The 18,637-nt window shown below is 44.6% G+C and overlaps 1 protein-coding gene across 1 annotated transcript in view; it reads left to right on the forward strand.

Annotated features, from left to right (window-relative positions):
* The first annotated feature begins 373 nt into the window (after window positions 1-373).
* The window catches only part of LOC310800760 (DNA-directed RNA polymerase II subunit RPB2), a 34,891-nt gene continuing 16,627 nt past the window's right edge, over window positions 374-18,637 (forward strand). The window contains exons 1-14 of the mRNA XM_083664691.1: window positions 374-495; window positions 2,410-2,482; window positions 4,268-4,418; window positions 4,608-4,720; window positions 5,357-5,576; window positions 5,941-6,099; window positions 7,382-7,546; window positions 9,419-9,615; window positions 10,408-10,527; window positions 10,840-11,026; window positions 12,099-12,242; window positions 12,600-12,739; window positions 17,065-17,176; window positions 17,561-17,715. Of these exons, the coding sequence (XP_083520817.1) occupies window positions 477-495; window positions 2,410-2,482; window positions 4,268-4,418; window positions 4,608-4,720; window positions 5,357-5,576; window positions 5,941-6,099; window positions 7,382-7,546; window positions 9,419-9,615; window positions 10,408-10,527; window positions 10,840-11,026; window positions 12,099-12,242; window positions 12,600-12,739; window positions 17,065-17,176; window positions 17,561-17,715 (1,955 nt within the window). The 5' untranslated portion in view covers window positions 374-476. The remainder of the gene's footprint in view (window positions 496-2,409; window positions 2,483-4,267; window positions 4,419-4,607; window positions 4,721-5,356; window positions 5,577-5,940; window positions 6,100-7,381; window positions 7,547-9,418; window positions 9,616-10,407; window positions 10,528-10,839; window positions 11,027-12,098; window positions 12,243-12,599; window positions 12,740-17,064; window positions 17,177-17,560; window positions 17,716-18,637) is intronic.

Raw genomic sequence — 18,637 nt, forward strand, 5'->3', positions numbered from 1 at the left:
GAAGAAACAACTGTTATTTCCGGTAAGGTGAGACGCTACATGAAATAGGCCACGCCCATCGTTGGTGAACGCTCTGGCTGACTGGCTCCGGTCATAATAATTACCGCATCTTGTTTACTTCATGGATATGGTTTCCTCGGGTTTACTCTCCACCATGCTTTCCACACATTTTCAGGAAGAAGCAGTTGCGGCGACAAATCAAATGAGTTCGGGGCGTGGTTTCATCTAAAGTAGGTTGTCAAAAGCATACCCGCGTTGATTACCAGCAATATCGTGACCAGGCCAGATGGTGGCAGTAGAGCAAGCGGTAGCGGTAATCCAGACCTGACCTGACCTGACCCGGAAGTGTATTATTTTCTTGACGCTGGCTGGACGCTGGTTGTTGTCAGTCAACAACGTAGCAGGCTCAGTCGCATTGAGTGATATTTGTTTTAGTTTTTCACAGTTGAGTTGAGAGTGTGGAGCTGAGCTGAAACATGTATGAGCAGGATGAAGGTGAGTCTGACGCGTCCTCCCCTGGAGGAAACAAACTGCACATACAAACGTTACCAAACCCACATGCTAATGTTAGCCACAGCCTGCGCTAATGGCGCCTTGTACTCTTAACTTCATGTTAGCCAGCAAGCTAACGGACCAGTCTGTGGCTCTCTTATCTAGCGTTAACGGTTATTTCGTCAAAAACAAACCTGCGTGTTTGTTGTTTAGTGTGTGATGATCGCTAAATAGGAATTGACATCAGGCTTCTCAGCTCCAGTCAGTAACCAACGTTAAGCTAAGTTTGCCTTGAAACACTCACAGGAGTCCTGCGCAGATCTAGAAAGTCTGGAAAGGTATTACAAATTACATCACTCATTTCCAGGTCTTGAATAATTGTGGGGGGGGGGTTTCTGTAAAATGTGGTGGTTCAGGTCCGATACACACATAATTCTAGCTTTGATGTTGTTGTTGAGTCCACAGTTTGTTGATGTGAAGAATAATGTTCAGATAGGATGCTCTTATCAGCCAGCTGCTCTCAGCATCCAAAATCACATCCAGTCAAGAACATAGGGTCTGCACCAAAATCACATCCAGTCAAGAACATAGGGTCTGCACCAAAATCACATCCAATCAAGAACATAGTGTCTGCACTAACCCTCACCCTCTAACGGTCCAGCCACATTAGGGCGTCATTTGACGCGTGCTGACGCTGCTGCCCATCCACTTTGTATTGAACATGCTGCTCGACGCCTCGCGAAGCATGCTGGGATACCAGACGATGCGTAGCAGGCTTGTGAAGCGACAGTGGGCAACAGAGGCGGCGGGGTGGAGTTTGACAAAGTACAAAGCTAGCCAATTGAGCTCGTCCTAGGACCTATCCTACCCTACCTGTCCTCTTCCACTTCCTCTCTACCACCAATTTTCAAAGAAGCAAAGTAAATCCAGCAGCAGCTAGCTTGGGAGCACATGTCAAATGACGCGCAAGTGTGGCCGTACCGTGAGCTGACGCTTAACCGGTCACACAAGAAGCCTTCTCTTTTCCTCAGCGCCTCGCTCGGCACGCCTTGAACCCGCCCACAACTCCCATTGACTTCATACCTGGCAGCTTCACGCTTCAAGCGTCACGCTTGGAAAATAGGACTGAATCCTGAACAATGGCTTGAGCGTGCGTTAAGCGTGCGTTGAGCAAGGCACGCGCGCGGCTGGTGTGAACGGCTTCACCTGTTAACAAGGATGCCGAAATGAAACTTGTGCGTTCAGCAGCGTAGGTTGACCTTAGGTTGAGCGTTGCTTCGGTGTATGGTGTGAACGGGCTGTAATTAAAGAGACCTCCATTCACCTAGCCAAAATCCTTTAGGGAATTGAAGTCACTGGTAGGGTCGCATGGGGCAACCTTATTATATCGGAAGCCTAGTTGCTCCAAAAAGTCAGCGGTTATTCTTTTAAAAGACAAAGTTTGACGAGAATCGGCCAGTTGTCTGGAAACAGAGTCCAGACGCATCTGCCTGGAAATGTTATGGAGTTTCACAATAATCTGGTCTTTCAAATGAAAGTTTGAAAATAATAACAATAATCTGAACAACTGGTCAAATAAACTGACAATATGCATTGATTGCTGTGCTGTGGGTGTAAAGGAATATTGTAAACCATTTTTCGCCATTGCATTTACATGAACAATTTAGATGTGATGATAACGGCTTTGACAGTCTGGAAATGTTTGCTTTTGGTTTCTTGAAAGTGCTTGAATGTTATTCTTAAAAAGCTGTATGAACCCTGCTGTCTGCCTACATCATATTGAACACCAGACATCTTCAAAACAAATCAAGGTCTGGAAAAAGTATTTTTAATTGAAAATGTGGAGACTTACTTGATAAAGTTCAGTCATATTCCTCCTTCACATGTTTGCTCCTCCTTCACATGTGTGTTTACCAGACACCCAGTATGATGAAGATGATGATGAGATCACCCCAGATCTGTGGCAGGAGGCCTGCTGGATTGTTATCAGGTAAAGTCATCTCTTCTCCATCACATGCTATATATATCCTGCTGTCATCTGCTGAGAAGAGCTGGACCACAGTAGGGCTGTCAGTCTTCCTCTATAATAGAATTCGATTTTCAGTGGCTTTATCATTTTATTATTCGATTTTTAATCGTTTTCTTAATCAGTTTTTAGTCCATATTTTTTATTTTTATTAAACTGATAAAAAAAGTACACATTTTTATTTTGTTTCAGTCCAAGTTAAATGTTATGTCTCTCCCCATTCTAAACATAGTTCAATCCCTTGGTTTGACCAAGTACCAACTCTTTTCATAAGCATTTTGAATGTATGAATGGTGGATGAAATCCCTTGGCTTATGCTGAACGCAGAAGAGGACGTCGTGACTTTGGCGCTGCTCTGCGATGCCATGGATGTAGGCTATTAAAAAGAACAGGGCATCATGTTTGTAAGTAACGTTACTACTAGGGATGTTCATCAATTATCGAAAATCGATAATTGATCGTTAAGGAATTGATTCGATCATGTGGAATTTGGATCGATTATTGTTATTATTATTATTATTTTTTAATTATTATTATTTTATTTTATTTTTTGTGGACTAGGTTTGGGTGGAATTCGTTCCTCCTCGCCCCACTCCATTGCACAGCCGACTAACGTGAGGTGGAGCTTCATATAGTCTCTAGTTTTCTGGCTGGGCACGGGCCTTTGTGCCAACAAAACGGTTTTAAACATGGGGAATTCACACCGGCATGCGCCGGTGACACAAACAAACGCACCCAGTGGTCTGCGGACCTCAGTGAGGCTCAGGCCTGTTGATTTGACTCTTGTGCTGTCAGCTAAGCTGGAAGACGCCGATTGCCTACATCATGTATCCTCAATACACCTGACATGTAACCTGACATGTAACATGTTTGTTTACCTGGCCACAGCGCTAGTGTCTGATATTCTTACTACACAGCGGCATCACCATTATAGCTGGCCGAGAACGCGCAACGTTATTACCAGACCAGAGTAAAAAAAATATATATATATTATTATTATTATTATTATTATTATTATTATTACGCTATCGATAATTGATCGTTAATTTTCCCCAATTTTCGATTATGGAAATTTTTCAAAATGAACATCCCTAGTTACTACACAGAACTTTGAAACTGGTTATGAAATACTGGTAGCCTACGTGCGTCTATGAGCAGATGAGACCATCAGGGGATTGCATATTTCCATATCATTATAATGCTGCGCACCGGAGAGTTTTGGAAGGTGTGCTCCACGGACGCGGAGTAGCTGTTTGTTTCTGGAGTCGCGGCCAAGCTTGTGAAGAGAGGGAGGGGGGGGGGGGGAGAGAAGCATCAGCAGTAATGCACTATTTCATTTCTTTATTCAGTGGGCATAGCCTATGTTTGGGGTCTATGTTAGCATTATTAAAGCAGAAAGTCATAGGAACTGTATAGCTAATATGCATACGGTACTTTTATATTTGTTTATTTATCGCAAGTCGTATCGTCATCGCTATATTGAACAATGTTATCGCACATCGCAGATTTTCCCCATATCGTGCAGACCTAATCCTGAGTGAGTCACACTTTATGTATGAGTCAAATCTTCCTTCCTTTTTAAAATCTGTCTGCCTGTCTGTCTGTCTCTCTGTCTGTCTGTCTCTCTGTCTCTCTGCCTGTCTGCCTGTCTGTCTCTCTGTCTGTCTGTCTCTCTGTCTCTCTGCCTGTCTGTCTGTCTGTCTGTCTCTCTGCCTGCCTGTGTCTGGCTGCCTCCTGTCTGTCTCTCAGCTCGTACTTTGATGAGAAGGGTTTGGTGCGTCAGCAGCTCGACTCATTTGATGAGTTCATCCAGATGTCTGTGCAGAGGATCGTGGAGGACGCCCCGCCCATCGACCTGCAGGCAGAGGCCCAGCACACCTCTGGAGAGGTGGAAGAGCCGGTGAGGAGCCGGGGTGGAGTGGGTTCCAGAGCACCCGATCCACTCTGGATCTGCTGCTTATACAACCCCAATCCAGTCCCTTAGCTAATGTATTTTCAGAATTTATTGGGAAAAATTATGAAGAAAAACAAAACAAAACTCCTCTGTGTCTCCTCCTCCTCCTCCTGGTCCTGTGTGTCTCCTCCTCAGCCTCGCTTCCTGCTGAAGTTTGAGCAGATCTACCTGTCTAAGCCCACCCACTGGGAGAGAGATGGAGCCCCGTCGCCCATGATGCCCAACGAAGCCCGGCTCCGAAACCTCACGTATGTTTCTGCCTGCTGACGCTCATAGACCTCATTTACTTACTTGAAATTATACCTCATTTTTGAGTAAAAAGGGAAAGAAATAATGAATTATTTTTGACTATAGTTAAGAGCAGAGGCACATATATATTATGTTGATGGATTATCACAGACTGGTATATGTCAAAGTTTAATCAAGACACTGTTTTGAAACTAGGGCTGTCCTCCACTCAGAATCCTGCCAATCGAATTCGACTGTCCAATACGAATATTTGACTATTCTATTATATTTTTTAATTATAGAATATCTTCAGTAATTATTTCGACCACATTAACAGTCAATGTAACAAGAGTGATGGGGACATATTTTGAACATTTAAAAATCAATAAGAGACTGTACAGTATCTGATCATGCAAGATTTGAATTGCCGACGTTGGGTTATTGGATAATGGATTTTCTCTGAATAATGAGGCATGTATTTAATTTTGTTAAATTAAGCTCGTTATAGCCACATTTTGTTTTCATTTTTTTTTTTTTTTATACTTTATTTTTACATCATTAACATTAAAACATGTTACCTACATGAATAAACAAAGTAAACAGCGTAAAATAAGACATTGCCGCTGCTTTATGCGCACGCTGTCTCTGCTCTGCAGGTACTCGGCACCTCTGTACGTGGACATCACCAAGACCATCATCAAGGAGGGTGAGGACCAACTCCAGACACAGCACCAGAAGACCTTCATCGGTAAGATCCCCATCATGCTGCGGAGCACCTACTGCCTGCTGAGCGGCCTGACCGACAGAGATCTGTGTGAGCTCAACGAGTGTCCGCTCGACCCGGGGGGCTACTTCATCATCAACGGCTCTGAGAAGGTAAACAAGAAGCGCTCTTTTTTTTTAAAGGTAAATAGATAGCCGGAACTACTTTCTAAACATGGCCGCCAAGCGCAGTGATTTCACACTGTGCCTCAAACAGACAGAACAGACAGTCTAAATCATATTGAACAAACAACAGATAACATCTTCAAAACAAATCAAGGCCTGACTAAAGTATGGTGTGTCAGAAAAGTGAATGGTGATAGCAGCTACATGTTAGTCTACTGTAATATCACAAATTAGACGATTCATCATCGCAGTTTCACAAGCTCGCCAGCCAAATTATATTATTGTCACTGTAATTTCTCTGTCACCAGCCTTACCAAAGTTAAGATGGAAAGCGCTCTGGTTGTTTTTTCAGGTCCTGATCGCCCAAGAAAAGATGGCGACCAACACAGTGTATGTGTTTGCTAAGAAAGACTCCAAGTACGCCTACACCGGAGAGTGTCGCTCCTGTCTGGAGAACTCCTCCCGCCCCACCAGCTCCATCTGGGTCAGCATGATGGCTCGAGGAGGACAGGTGATGACATCATCTTCTGCACATGCTCAGTCCGCTCCTCAGGATCAGGAAGTGTTCGGATCTAATCACTTCAATTCCTGTCTTTTCCATATAGACCTTATTCACTAACCCCGGGCAGCGCCATATTGTTGACATACTGTCCTGCAGCTGACAACTATAGTAACGGCCTTATTGTCGTTTCTGTTCCATTACAAAACAGCGATGGTGATGACAGCAATAAAAACCCCACAGTTGTTGTTTGTATGCTGCCGTTAATGCCTGTAATAATAAACAAAAGAAAAAACGAGGTGAACAGACTTTGCTGTGAGCAGCTGTCAGAAAGTTTCAGCTGTCTCTCTCCTAACTATCCACACATCTCCTGTGCTGCTGACGTATCCTCAGTCTCTTCACGTCTGTGGACGGTAGAGATAGAAACAATTTCGTGTGACAATAAAAGACGGGGCTTGTCCCGTTACGAGAGAGTTTTAAACAAACCACGGGGACTTTATTGCTGTCATTACTACAGCCATGCCTAACGCAGGTCACCATCCGAACACAATTGGAACGATACAGGTAACGCTAACGGCGGCTAGCTTCCTATAAACGCTGCTCTTACATAGGCTGTCACTTAAAGCTGCAGCGCTGTGTCGACAACATGGCGGCAGTGACGTCAATTGAATAATATAGACGGTTTTAACTTGACAACAAAAACATTCTAAATTGAACCCCCACTCACTTCCTGTTGCAGTGTTTGCTATGGACATAAAAGAAAAAAAACATTCAAGTGCAGGACTGACCATTCCGTGAAAACCGTCTATACAGCTGAGCAGCGAAAACAAAAGTAACGATGTCGAGTGAATATTTCTGCAGTTTGCCGAATGCTGAGAAAAAGGAAGTGCTGTGGGGTTGCGCTCTGGTGAAAACCGTCTATAGACTATACTGCTCACAGCATGGTGCCATATCAACAGTGTATCAGCAAACATATTCGTAACATGTCAGCAACATACCAGCATGTCAGCAACACCTTAGCAACATGTCAGCGAGTGTTCACACTAGTGCTGTCTTAATTGTGCTTTAACCGCACACTTAAAAACTTCATGCAAGTGAGAATTGCAAAAATAAGTCAGAATACTGTTATCAGGGTTCCCTTTTGGGAAGTTTTGGAAAAATATAGCTAAAGTTGCAATCCGAACATAAAAATAGTATAGCGTAAATTGGCGCGTAACGTGCATGTGCGTCTCTGTATTTAATGTTGAGCATAATTCCGCCTTAAGACTGACTGACTGCTTTTGTTTCTTCACAGGGAGTGAAGAAGAGCGCCATCGGCCAGAGGATCGTGTCCACGCTGCCTTACATCAGACAGGAAGTGCCCATCATCATCGTGTTCCGCGCGCTGGGCTTCGTGTCGGACAGAGACATCCTGGAGCACATCATCTACGACTTTGACGACCCTGAGATGATGGAGATGGTGAACACTTTACTTCCTCTTAGTTTAGTTTAGTTGTGACTATAGTGCCTGTTGGCCCCACTGCTGCACAGAGCTTCAGCTTATTCAATCAAGGAAGGACTCACTCACTCACTCACTCACACTTTGCCTGTTCAAAACCTGCCTGTTCTGAACGGGCTGATTGCTTGGCCCGTATATGGTTTAAATCCAGACAGAACCATAGAAGCAGTTTACGGCCTTCCATTGGTTGTTTCTGCTGTCAATCAAAGGTGTCTGCGCTCCAATTGGATAGTGTTACTGCATTGTGTGTGCTCGTTCTTCTCTCTCGGGCAGTTTAACAGAGCGTGGTGCGTGCCTTTGCCCCGCTCAGCCAGTCAGAGCGCTGAAGCCCCGCCCGGCTGTTATGTGACAGTGTTTAAATCAAACAACCCCGCTGCACTCAGAGCTGAGCCTCTGGCTGTTTGCATGTTTATTCAAAGTTCATTAATATGGAACGTGTCGAGTACGCGGGTCGCGATACGATTGTATCACGATACATTGCGATACAATACATATTGCGATACTCTCCACAATTTACTCAAAATAAAACAAAATAGCTAAAAATACAACACACTGTGTACCACACAGGTAGTGTAATAATATGTACATCACTTTATATTGATAACTTAGTGGACAAATTGAGTCAAAACTACAGAGTGCTGAGTGCGTTACTGAACGCACTGAAATAAAAAGTATTCTTATTGTGTCACTGAACACACGGCTGTGCAAAAAAATCGATATGGGAAATATCGATACAGTATTGATACTGTATCGCAGAAAAAAGTATTGCGATGTATTGCGTGTCGATTTTATTGCACAGCCCTACACACACACACACACACACACAGTTATTCCTTGCGTATAGTATGATGAAAGATCAGGCATATGGATCTCGCCGGTGTTCCAACTATTTGACCTGTAGTGTGTGTGATGTCATCATTGGGCGTCCCCACCCGTTGACCTGTAGTGTGTGTGATGTCATCATTGGGCGTCCCCACCCGTTGACCTGTAGTGTGTGTGATGTCATCATTGGGGCGTCCCCACCCGTTGACCTGTAGTGTGTGTGATGTCATCATTGGGCGTCCCCACCCGTTGACATGTAGTGTGTGTGATGTCATCATTGGGCGTCCCAACACGTTGACCTGTAGTGTGTGTGATGTCATCATTGGGCGTCCCCACCCGTTGACCTGTAGTGTGTGTGATGTCATCATTGGGCGTCCCCACCCGTTGACCTGTAGTGTGTGTGATGTCATCATTGGGCGTCCCCACCCGTTGACCTGTAGTGTGTGTGATGTCATCATTGGGCGTCCCCACCCGTTGACCGGTAGTGTGTGTGATGTCATCATTGGGCGTCCCCACCCGTTGACCGGTAGTGTGTGTGATGTCATCATTGGGCGTCCCCACCCGTTGACCTGTAGTGTGTGTGATGTCATCATTGGGCGTCCCCACCCGTTGACCTGTAGTGTGTGTGATGTCATCATTGGGCGTCCCCACCCGTTGACCTGTAGTGTGTGTGATGTCATCATTGGGCGTCCCCACCCGTTGACCGGTAGTGTGTGTGATGTCATCATTGGGCGTCCCCACCCGTTGACCGGTAGTGTGTGTGATGTCATCATTGGGCGTCCCCACCCGTTGACCTGTAGTGTGTGTGATGTCATCATTGGGCGTCCCCACCCGTTGACCTGTAGTGTGTGTGATGTCATCATTGGGCGTCCCAACACGTTGACCTGTAGTGTGTGTGATGTCATCATTGGGCGTCCCAACACGTTGACCTGTAGTGTGTGTGATGTCATCATTGGGCGTCCCCACCCGTTGACCTGTAGTGTGTGTGATGTCATCATTGGGCGTCCCTAGGTGAAGCCCTCTCTGGACGAAGCCTTCGTGATCCAGGAGCAGAACGTGGCTCTGAACTTCATCGGCTCCAGAGGAGCCAAGCCTGGCGTGACCAAGGAGAGGAGGATCAAATACGCCAAGGAGGTCCTGCAGAAGGAGGTGCTGCCGCATGTCGGAGTCAGCGACTTCTGTGAGACCAAGAAGGCTTACTTCTTAGGGTGAGCTCACTTATACAGATATGCACATACAGATTTGTGTGTGGGGCATGTTGGCCTCTATTAGATCTTTCAAACACTCAAGAGTGTGTGTGTGTGTGTGTGTGTGTGTGTGTGTGTGTGTGTGTGTGTGTGTGTGTGTGTGTGTGTGTGTGTGTGTGTGTGTGTGTGTGTGTTGTTTGGTGTTGTCTAAGTCAGGGTCAGAGTCCTGCACCGGGTCAGGTACCTGCAGGTTACCCACAAAAAGCTTGTGTTGGTAACGGGTAAAAAATATACTTTTATAAATTCACGGGCACGGATAAAAATGAACTAAACGCGGGCGGGCAGTGCTTGAGAAGAACATCGAGCCATGTATGTTTTTGTGTTGCGCTCAGACTGAATTCAGTCACTTACGGTAATCTTGTGCATCTCGTAGCCAAAATAAGATCTAAAGAACAAAGATGATCTTTTTAACCGATAGAAATGCTCGTTCTCAGACCAGTACGCAGCTGGCTACGCTACGGGAGCTGGCTGATCCAAAAATGCACAGACCATTTCCTGCAGTTGTGTCAGATCGAGGTCGGATCACGTTCTCACCACAAACGAACCGCTCCAGAGTCTGTTTAGAAGCGGCCTGAGACCATCTTTTCTTGGCGATCTCGACCTGCTTGATTGACCCCGCATCTGAGCGCGATTGCGTGTTCACACGTCTAAACGAACCGCACCAAACGAGACAGGTGTGTGAGTGAATACACCCCAAGTGTGTGTTGTGTTTATTGTAAGTGTGTGTTGTAACTAAGTGTGTGTTGTTTTTAGGTACATGGTGCACAGGCTGTTGCTAGCCGCTCTGGGCCGCAGAGAGCTGGACGACAGAGATCACTATGGCAACAAGAGGCTGGACCTGGCTGGCCCGCTATTGGCTTTCCTCTTCAGGGGGTGGGGCTTGTTTCCTTCTTCTCATCTTTATTTACCCGTTCACTGATGATGGAACCATGGATAATAATTAATATTTCCATCCATCTCCTCCTTTTCAAAATAGACAGTAATTGGTAGCTTAAGAACAGTAGAAAAGATAAATTGTACTCTCAATTTGTACTAATTAAGATTCCAAAAGTGCAGTGAAATCATTTTGCTTTTCATATCCAGGCTAGAGATTTGGAGTAATCACCATCATTTCAGAATAAAACAGAATAAAGAACGATGGGATTGGGATTTGACAGACGCACTCTTCTTGTCTCCCGTCGGCAGCATGTTTAAGAACCTGCTGAAGGAGATCAGGATCTACGCTCAGAAGTTCATTGACAGAGGGAAAGACTTCAATCTGGAGCTGGCCATCAAAACCCGCATCATCTCTGATGGCCTCAAGTACTCTCTGGCCACCGGGAACTGGGGAGACGTGAAGAAAGCTCACCAGGCCAGAGCTGGAGTCTCCCAGGTACCACACACACACACACACACACACACACACAGGGTTAGCAAACTGTAGATTAGTGTTATCAATGAAATCTTGAAAAATGAACTTTTGATGTGAAAAACTAAAGGAATTCGATTTTTGTGATTTTATTTGCATACATTATTAAATAGGTGCACTGCATACCCAGGTATTTGAACTAAAAGAAAAGAAAAGTCATTTTTTGGTTCAGCTCGACTTTAAGAAAAAAGATCAAATATACACAACATGCTGTCTATAACTTAAAAAATATAAAATAAAAAAATATCTGCAATACCGGCCAACATATCGGCCGATAATATCGGTGGACAGATATATTCAGTCGGGCTCTAACAACACACACACACACACACACACACACACACACACACACACATACACTCCTTTCACACCGAGATCCAGCCGGGTTATTCCAGGCTACAGCCTCTGACTGACAGGCTCAACCCTACGGTATAACAACTTGTTAGTCATTATGCCTGCCTACATATATATTAGTGACCTTTTCCCCCAAATACTGATGGTTCTGTGCTGTTGGTTTTTACAATCCCTTCAGTCCCTCATCTGATAAGATTGTTGCTTTTAGATGTGTTATGACAGAAAGAGTATGAAACCCATGACCAAACTAGTCATACATTGTCATTGTGTTACTTAAGGATGGAATTATAGGGAAATACATGAATCCCCTTTTTGCTGGGGACCCCACTTTGAGAACCACTGGTTTAAGCGATTAGTCGATCAACAGAAAATTAATGGCAAACTATTTTTTATAATAAATTAATTGTTTAGACTAATTAAAAAATAAATAAAATAAAATCCTCTGGTTCCAGCTTCTTAAATGTGAATATTTTCAAAAGACAAAAAGAAAGACAAAAGAAGACATTTGAGGACGTCATCTTGGGCTTTGGGGAAAAAGTGCTCGACATTTTTCACAGTTTTCTGACATTTTATCGACCAGACAACTAATGGATTAGTTGAGAAAAGAACCCACAGATGAATTGATAATGAAAATAATGGTTAGTTGCAGACCTGCTTCTCAGCGTGTCTCCGTGTTTCTCAGGTGCTGAACCGGCTGACGTTCGCCTCCACCCTGTCCCACCTGAGGAGGGTCAACTCCCCCATCGGCCGAGACGGCAAGCTGGCCAAGCCCAGACAGCTGCACAACACACTGTGGGGCATGGTGTGTCCTGCAGAGACACCCGAGGTAACACACACACACACACAAACGCACACACACACACACACACACACACCCAGACACCCACACAGGTTTACAATAGGGATGTTCCTAGTTACTAATTTCCCTGTCGATTAAATTTTAATTGATTTTAGTTGAATCATTAAACTAAAATAAAAAGGTTGAGAACCACTGCTCTACTGAAAAGACCAGAGTTCTTCCCGGTTATGGTCTGTCAGGGTTCTGTGCTGTTGTCCCGTTGGCGCAAGGAGCCGCTTTCAAAATGGCGGCTGTGCTGTTGTCAAAACAAAAACACTCAAGTTTTGTCTCTCCTGGCTTCTAAACTCTTTGCCTAAGCTGTATCTTGTGTCATTCATGTTGCAGGGCCACGCTGTGGGCCTGGTGAAGAACCTGGCTCTGATGGCCTATATCTCTGTGGGCTCCCAGCCGTCTCCCATCCTGGAGTTTCTGGAGGAGTGGAGCATGGAGAACCTGGAGGAGATCTCTCCTGCCGCCATCGCAGAGTGAGTCACATGACAGCAGCCACTTCTGACTGTACAGGTTTAGAACTGATAACTACAAATAGTAAAAAATAGCTGACAGGGTTCCTACGCAGGTCTAGCCTGGTTCAAACAATCCAGATCCGTGAACTCACATTCTTTTTCGTTTCGTGGATCCGTTATTTCAGTGGGTGGAAGTAGCCAGTCCTTCAGCCAATCAGCACATCCAAATCCACTCGGGAAAAACGGTGAAATCATGTCTTTTCCGCTGAGAAACTCCACTGTTGCATACTCTAGTCTATTTCTGAAATAACTGCATGATGTAGAATCAGGAGAGTCTAGAGAACAGGGCTTTTCAAAGTCGGAGGCAATGGGCCTTCCCTCAAGACAAAGCTCTGAAAAAGGTGCCTGCTTGCAGTTTCACCAAATTCTTGGATGCCTAAACAAAACAAAATCTCCAAAACGACTGTCTAAGTACGCACATTTAGACTATATGTGATTTGATAACTTTTGATAGCTAATGTAATAAATAATGTAAAATAAATAAATAAAAATTAAAAAAAAATCACTCCCACTCACTGAGCCTCCCCTGAAACTGTTTGGAGCCCCCCCTGGGGAGGCCCGCCTCCCACTTTGAAAACTTCTGCTAGAGAACATCAAGGTTTGGTCAACAAACATGAAACAACAAGACACTGAGTCTAATAACATGGCTACGCTGCTCCGTTATCACACTCAGTGACTCCAGCTTGGTCGATGTTCTCTATATGTTGCTGCAGGTTCAGGCTATTGGCTGGGCTCTGAGCGTCCAATTTATAACCTCAGCAGAGGTTATAAATTTGACCCCAGGAAGAATAGCTGCAGCTCTGCTGTAGCTAATGGGGATCTTAAATAAAGACAAAGAGTACCGGAAGTTCGTCTTCCTCTTCTTCTGTGGTGTTTTATGGCAGTTGGCATCCTTTATGTTGCATTACCGCCTCCTTCTGGATTTATCCATCCACTGTTTCCCTACATTCTGAACTTCTACTCTCCTTAACTCACCCTTGGCCCGTTACTTCTCCCGTTACCGGAAGTAACATGACCAACTGTATCTATACTGTATCTCACATCATTAGTGGGTCACTATTTCTATGCATATGTGACATTAGTTCACATCAGTCCACTCAGTGTATTGTCATTGTGACATCAGTGATTTATGACATCACTGATCACAATTCTACACTACAATTCTTACTGTTCATGCTTGACATCACACTTCTTGTGTCATGTCACACTGATGACATCACTGATGACATACCTGGTGACCAGTGTAACGTGATGACATCAGTGTAATAGAGACACTACGTAACGCGTCATCATTCAGAAGCCACCCCCAAGACGGGGGGAAACAGAACCCCCCCCCCCTCCAATCCTGGCATTCTCCATGCAACACGCATGGTTGCGTGTTGCACAAAAAGATCGTATATACGGAAGATGAACACTCCAACTTACTTCCTTGACAGCTAGATCCACATTTTCCTTCTCGCCAATTCTCAATGGCTTCCTTGTTTTACTCAGGAGTACAAAAAAACTTTAACTGGCGATTTTTTACATTTGTTGTCTGCGCAGCCCCACCACACAACAGCTTTTAGCTATGTTTAATTCAAGGAAAATGACGCTGATGTGTGGAAATGAACGGAGCTTTTCCCCCGTGATGGGCGTGGCCTATTTCATGCAGTGTCTCTATACCTGGTGACCAGTGTAACATGTGATGACATCAGTGTAATACCTGGTGACCAGTGTAACATGTGATGACATCAGTGTAATACCTGGTGACCAGTGTAACATGTGATGAGATCAGTGTAATACCTGGTAACCAGTGTAACATGTGATGACATCAGTGTAATACCTGGTGACCAGTGTAACATGTGATGAGATCAGTGTAATACCTGGTGACCAGTGTAACATGTGATGAGATCAGTGTAATACCTGGTGACCAGTGTAACATGTGATGACATCAGTGTAATACCTGGTGACCAGTGTAACATGTGATGACATCAGTGTAATACCTGGTGACCAGTGTAACATGTGATGACATCAGTGTAATACCTGGTGACCAGTGTAACATGTGATGAGATCAGTGTAATACCTGGTAACCAGTGTAACATGTGATGACATCAGTGTAATACCTGGTAACCAGTGTAACATGTGATGACATCAGTGTAATACCTGGTGACCAGTGTAACATGTGATGACATCAGTGTAATACCTGGTGACCAGTGTAACATGTGATGACATCAGTGTAATACCTGGTGACCAGTGTAACATGTGATGACATCAGTGTAATACCTGGTGACCAGTGTAACATGTGATGACATCAGTGTAATACCTGGTGACCAGTGTAACATGTGATGACATCAGTGTAATACCTGGTGACCAGTGTAACATGTGATGACATCAGTGTAATACCTGGTGACCAGTGTAACATGTGATGACATCAGTGTAATACCTGGTGACCAGTGTAACATGTGATGAGATCAGTGTAATACCTGGTGACCAGTGTAACATGTGATGAGATCAGTGTAATACCTGGTGACCAGTGTAACATGTGATGACATCAGTGTAATACCTGGTGACCAGTGTAACATGTGATGACATCAGTGTAATACCTGGTGACCAGTGTAACATGTGATGACATCAGTGTAATACCTGGTGACCAGTGTAACATGTGATGACATCAGTGTAATACCTGGTGACCAGTGTAACATGTGATGACATCAGTGTAATACCTGGTGACCAGTGTAACATGTGATGACATCAGTGTAATACCTGGTGACCAGTGTAACATGTGATGACATCAGTGTAATACCTGGTGACCAGTGTAACATGTGATGAGATCAGTGTAATACCTGGTAACCAGTGTAACATGTGATGACATCAGTGTAATACCTGGTGACCAGTGTAACATGTGATGACATCAGTGTAATACCTGGTGACCAGTGTAACATGTGATGACATCAGTGTAATACCTGGTGACCAGTGTAACATGTGATGAGATCAGTGTAATACCTGGTGACCAGTGTAACATGTGATGAGATCAGTGTAATACCTGGTGACCAGTGTAACATGTGATGACATCAGTGTAATACCTGGTGACCAGTGTAACATGTGATGAGATCAGTGTAATACCTGGTAACCAGTGTAACATGTGATGACATCAGTGTAATACCTGGTGACCAGTGTAACATGTGATGACATCAGTGTAATACCTGGTGACCAGTGTAACATGTGATGACATCAGTGTAATACCTGGTAACCAGTGTAACATGTGATGAGATCAGTGTAATACCTGGTGACCAGTGTAACATGTGATGAGATCAGTGTAATACCTGGTGACCAGTGTAACATGTGATGACATCAGTGTAATACCTGGTAACCAGTGTAACATGTGATGACATCAGTGTAATACCTGGTGACCAGTGTAACATGTGATGACATCAGTGTAATACCTGGTGACCAGTGTAACATGTGATGACATCAGTGTAATACCTGGTGACCAGTGTAACATGTGATGACATCAGTGTAATACCTGGTAACCAGTGTAACATGTGATGAGATCAGTGTAATACCTGGTGACCAGTGTAACATGTGATGACATCAGTGTAATACCTGGTGACCAGTGTAACATGTGATGACATCAGTGTAATACCTGGTGACCAGTGTAACATGTGATGACATCAGTGTAATACCTGGTAACCAGTGTAACATGTGATGAGATCAGTGTAATACCTGGTGACCAGTGTAACATGTGATGAGATCAGTGTAATACCTGGTGACCAGTGTAACATGTGATGACATCAGTGTAATACCTGGTAACCAGTGTAACATGTGATGACATCAGTGTAATACCTGGTGACCAGTGTAACATGTGATGACATCAGTGTAATACCTGGTGACCAGTGTAACATGTGATGACATCAGTGTAATACCTGGTGACCAGTGTAACATGTGATGACATCAGTGTAATACCTGGTAACCAGTGTAACATGTGATGAGATCAGTGTAATACCTGGTGACCAGTGTAACATGTGATGAGATCAGTGTAATACCTGGTGACCAGTGTAACATGTGATGACATCAGTGTAATACCTGGTAACCAGTGTAACATGTGATGACATCAGTGTAATACCTGGTGACCAGTGTAACATGTGATGAGATCAGTGTAATACCTGGTGACCAGTGTAACATGTGATGACATCAGTGTAATACCTGGTAACCAGTGTAACATGTGATGACATCAGTGTAATACCTGGTGACCAGTGTAACATGTGATGAGATCAGTGCACATGTTAACAGTGGTGACTCTTTTGCAGCGCCACCAAGATCTTTGTGAATGGCTGCTGGGTGGGGATCCACAAAGACCCGGAGCAGCTGATGAACACGCTGAGGAAGCTGAGGAGGCAGATGGACATCATCGTGTCTGAGGTAACTCCACCCCTTCCTGTCAGAACAAACAGACCCAATGTAACTCCGCCCCTTCCTGTCAGAACAAACAGACCCGATGTAACCCCCCCCCCCCCCCCCTTCCTGACACCAATATGATCCGGCCAAGCCAATGCAGAAGTGCCTTACAGCCTGAATATGCCGAAGCTACGCAGCACGGAGGTAGTTTAATTTCAGCATCCTTGTTAACAGGCGAGACCGATCACACCAGCTGCACACCACATCACGCTGAAGCCACACTAAAGTGACGCTGCAGCGATAGTTTCAGCTTCTGTTCTATTTTTCAAGCGTGCAGCGTCTGTCTGTCTGTCTGACTGATTGTCGGTCTGTCTGTCTGACTGTGTCGGTCTGTCTCTCTGTCTCCAGGTGTCGATGATCAGAGACATCAGGGAGAGAGAGATCAGGATCTACACGGACGCGGGGCGGATCTGCAGACCGCTGCTGATCGTAGAGAAACAGAAACTGCTGCTGAAGAGGAGACACATCGACCAGCTGAAGGAGAGAGAGTACAACAACTACAGGTACAGAGGAGAGAGAGGAGGCTCTCTCAGCTACCACACAGGGTGCTGGCAGAGAGTACAACAACTACAGGTACAGAGGAGAGAGAGGATGCTCTCTCAGCTACCACACAGGGTGCTGGCAGAGAGTACAACAACTACAGGTACAGAGGAGAGAGAGGAGGCTCTCTCAGCTACCACACAGGGTGCTGGCAGAGAGTACAACAACTACAGGTACAGAGGAGAGAGAGGAGGCTCTCTCAGCTACCACACAGGGTGCTGGCACAGCCACCAGGAGCAATTTGGGTAGTTAGTATCTTCCCGAACCCAAAGGACACTTCGTCACGCCCGGGATCGAACCTCCGACGCTCTGATTAGTGGATGACCCGCTCTACCTCCTGTCTGTGTTTCTGTCTCTTTGTAGGCCAGTCATTATATGGTTGAACCCTGAACAAATGTATGTTATTTAACATGCCCAATAGTACTAGAATCCGTTAAAAAACCCTTTCTATCAGTTTGTTCAGGGTTAGGTACTTTTTTTCATCATGACTGGTCTACAGGGGGTGCTACAGCGCTACAGAATTATGGATCTAAATCAGAGGTGCCCAAATTCTTTCCTATGAAGGGCCAAAATGAATCAGGATGGAGGGCCGTGGGACAAAAATAAATGTTGGTGTTTTGTGAATGACATGACATAACGTTTTATACAACATGACATAACGTTTTATATGACATGACATAACATTTTATATGACATTACATAACATATTATACAACATGACATAACGTTTTATACGACATGACATAACGTATTATACGAGGGATCAGCTGAGCAGCATTTTGGTAAACAAACCGCGTTTCCGGGTGGAAACGCCAATGGAACCCTATGGAGCGAGAGGAGACACGTATATATTATACATCAAACTCTTGAGCTAATTCTCTCACT

This window comes from Poromitra crassiceps, assembly GCF_964638095.1.
Source record: "Poromitra crassiceps genome assembly, contig: HAP1_SCAFFOLD_60, whole genome shotgun sequence".
Taxonomy (NCBI): Eukaryota; Metazoa; Chordata; class Actinopteri; order Beryciformes; family Melamphaidae; genus Poromitra; species Poromitra crassiceps.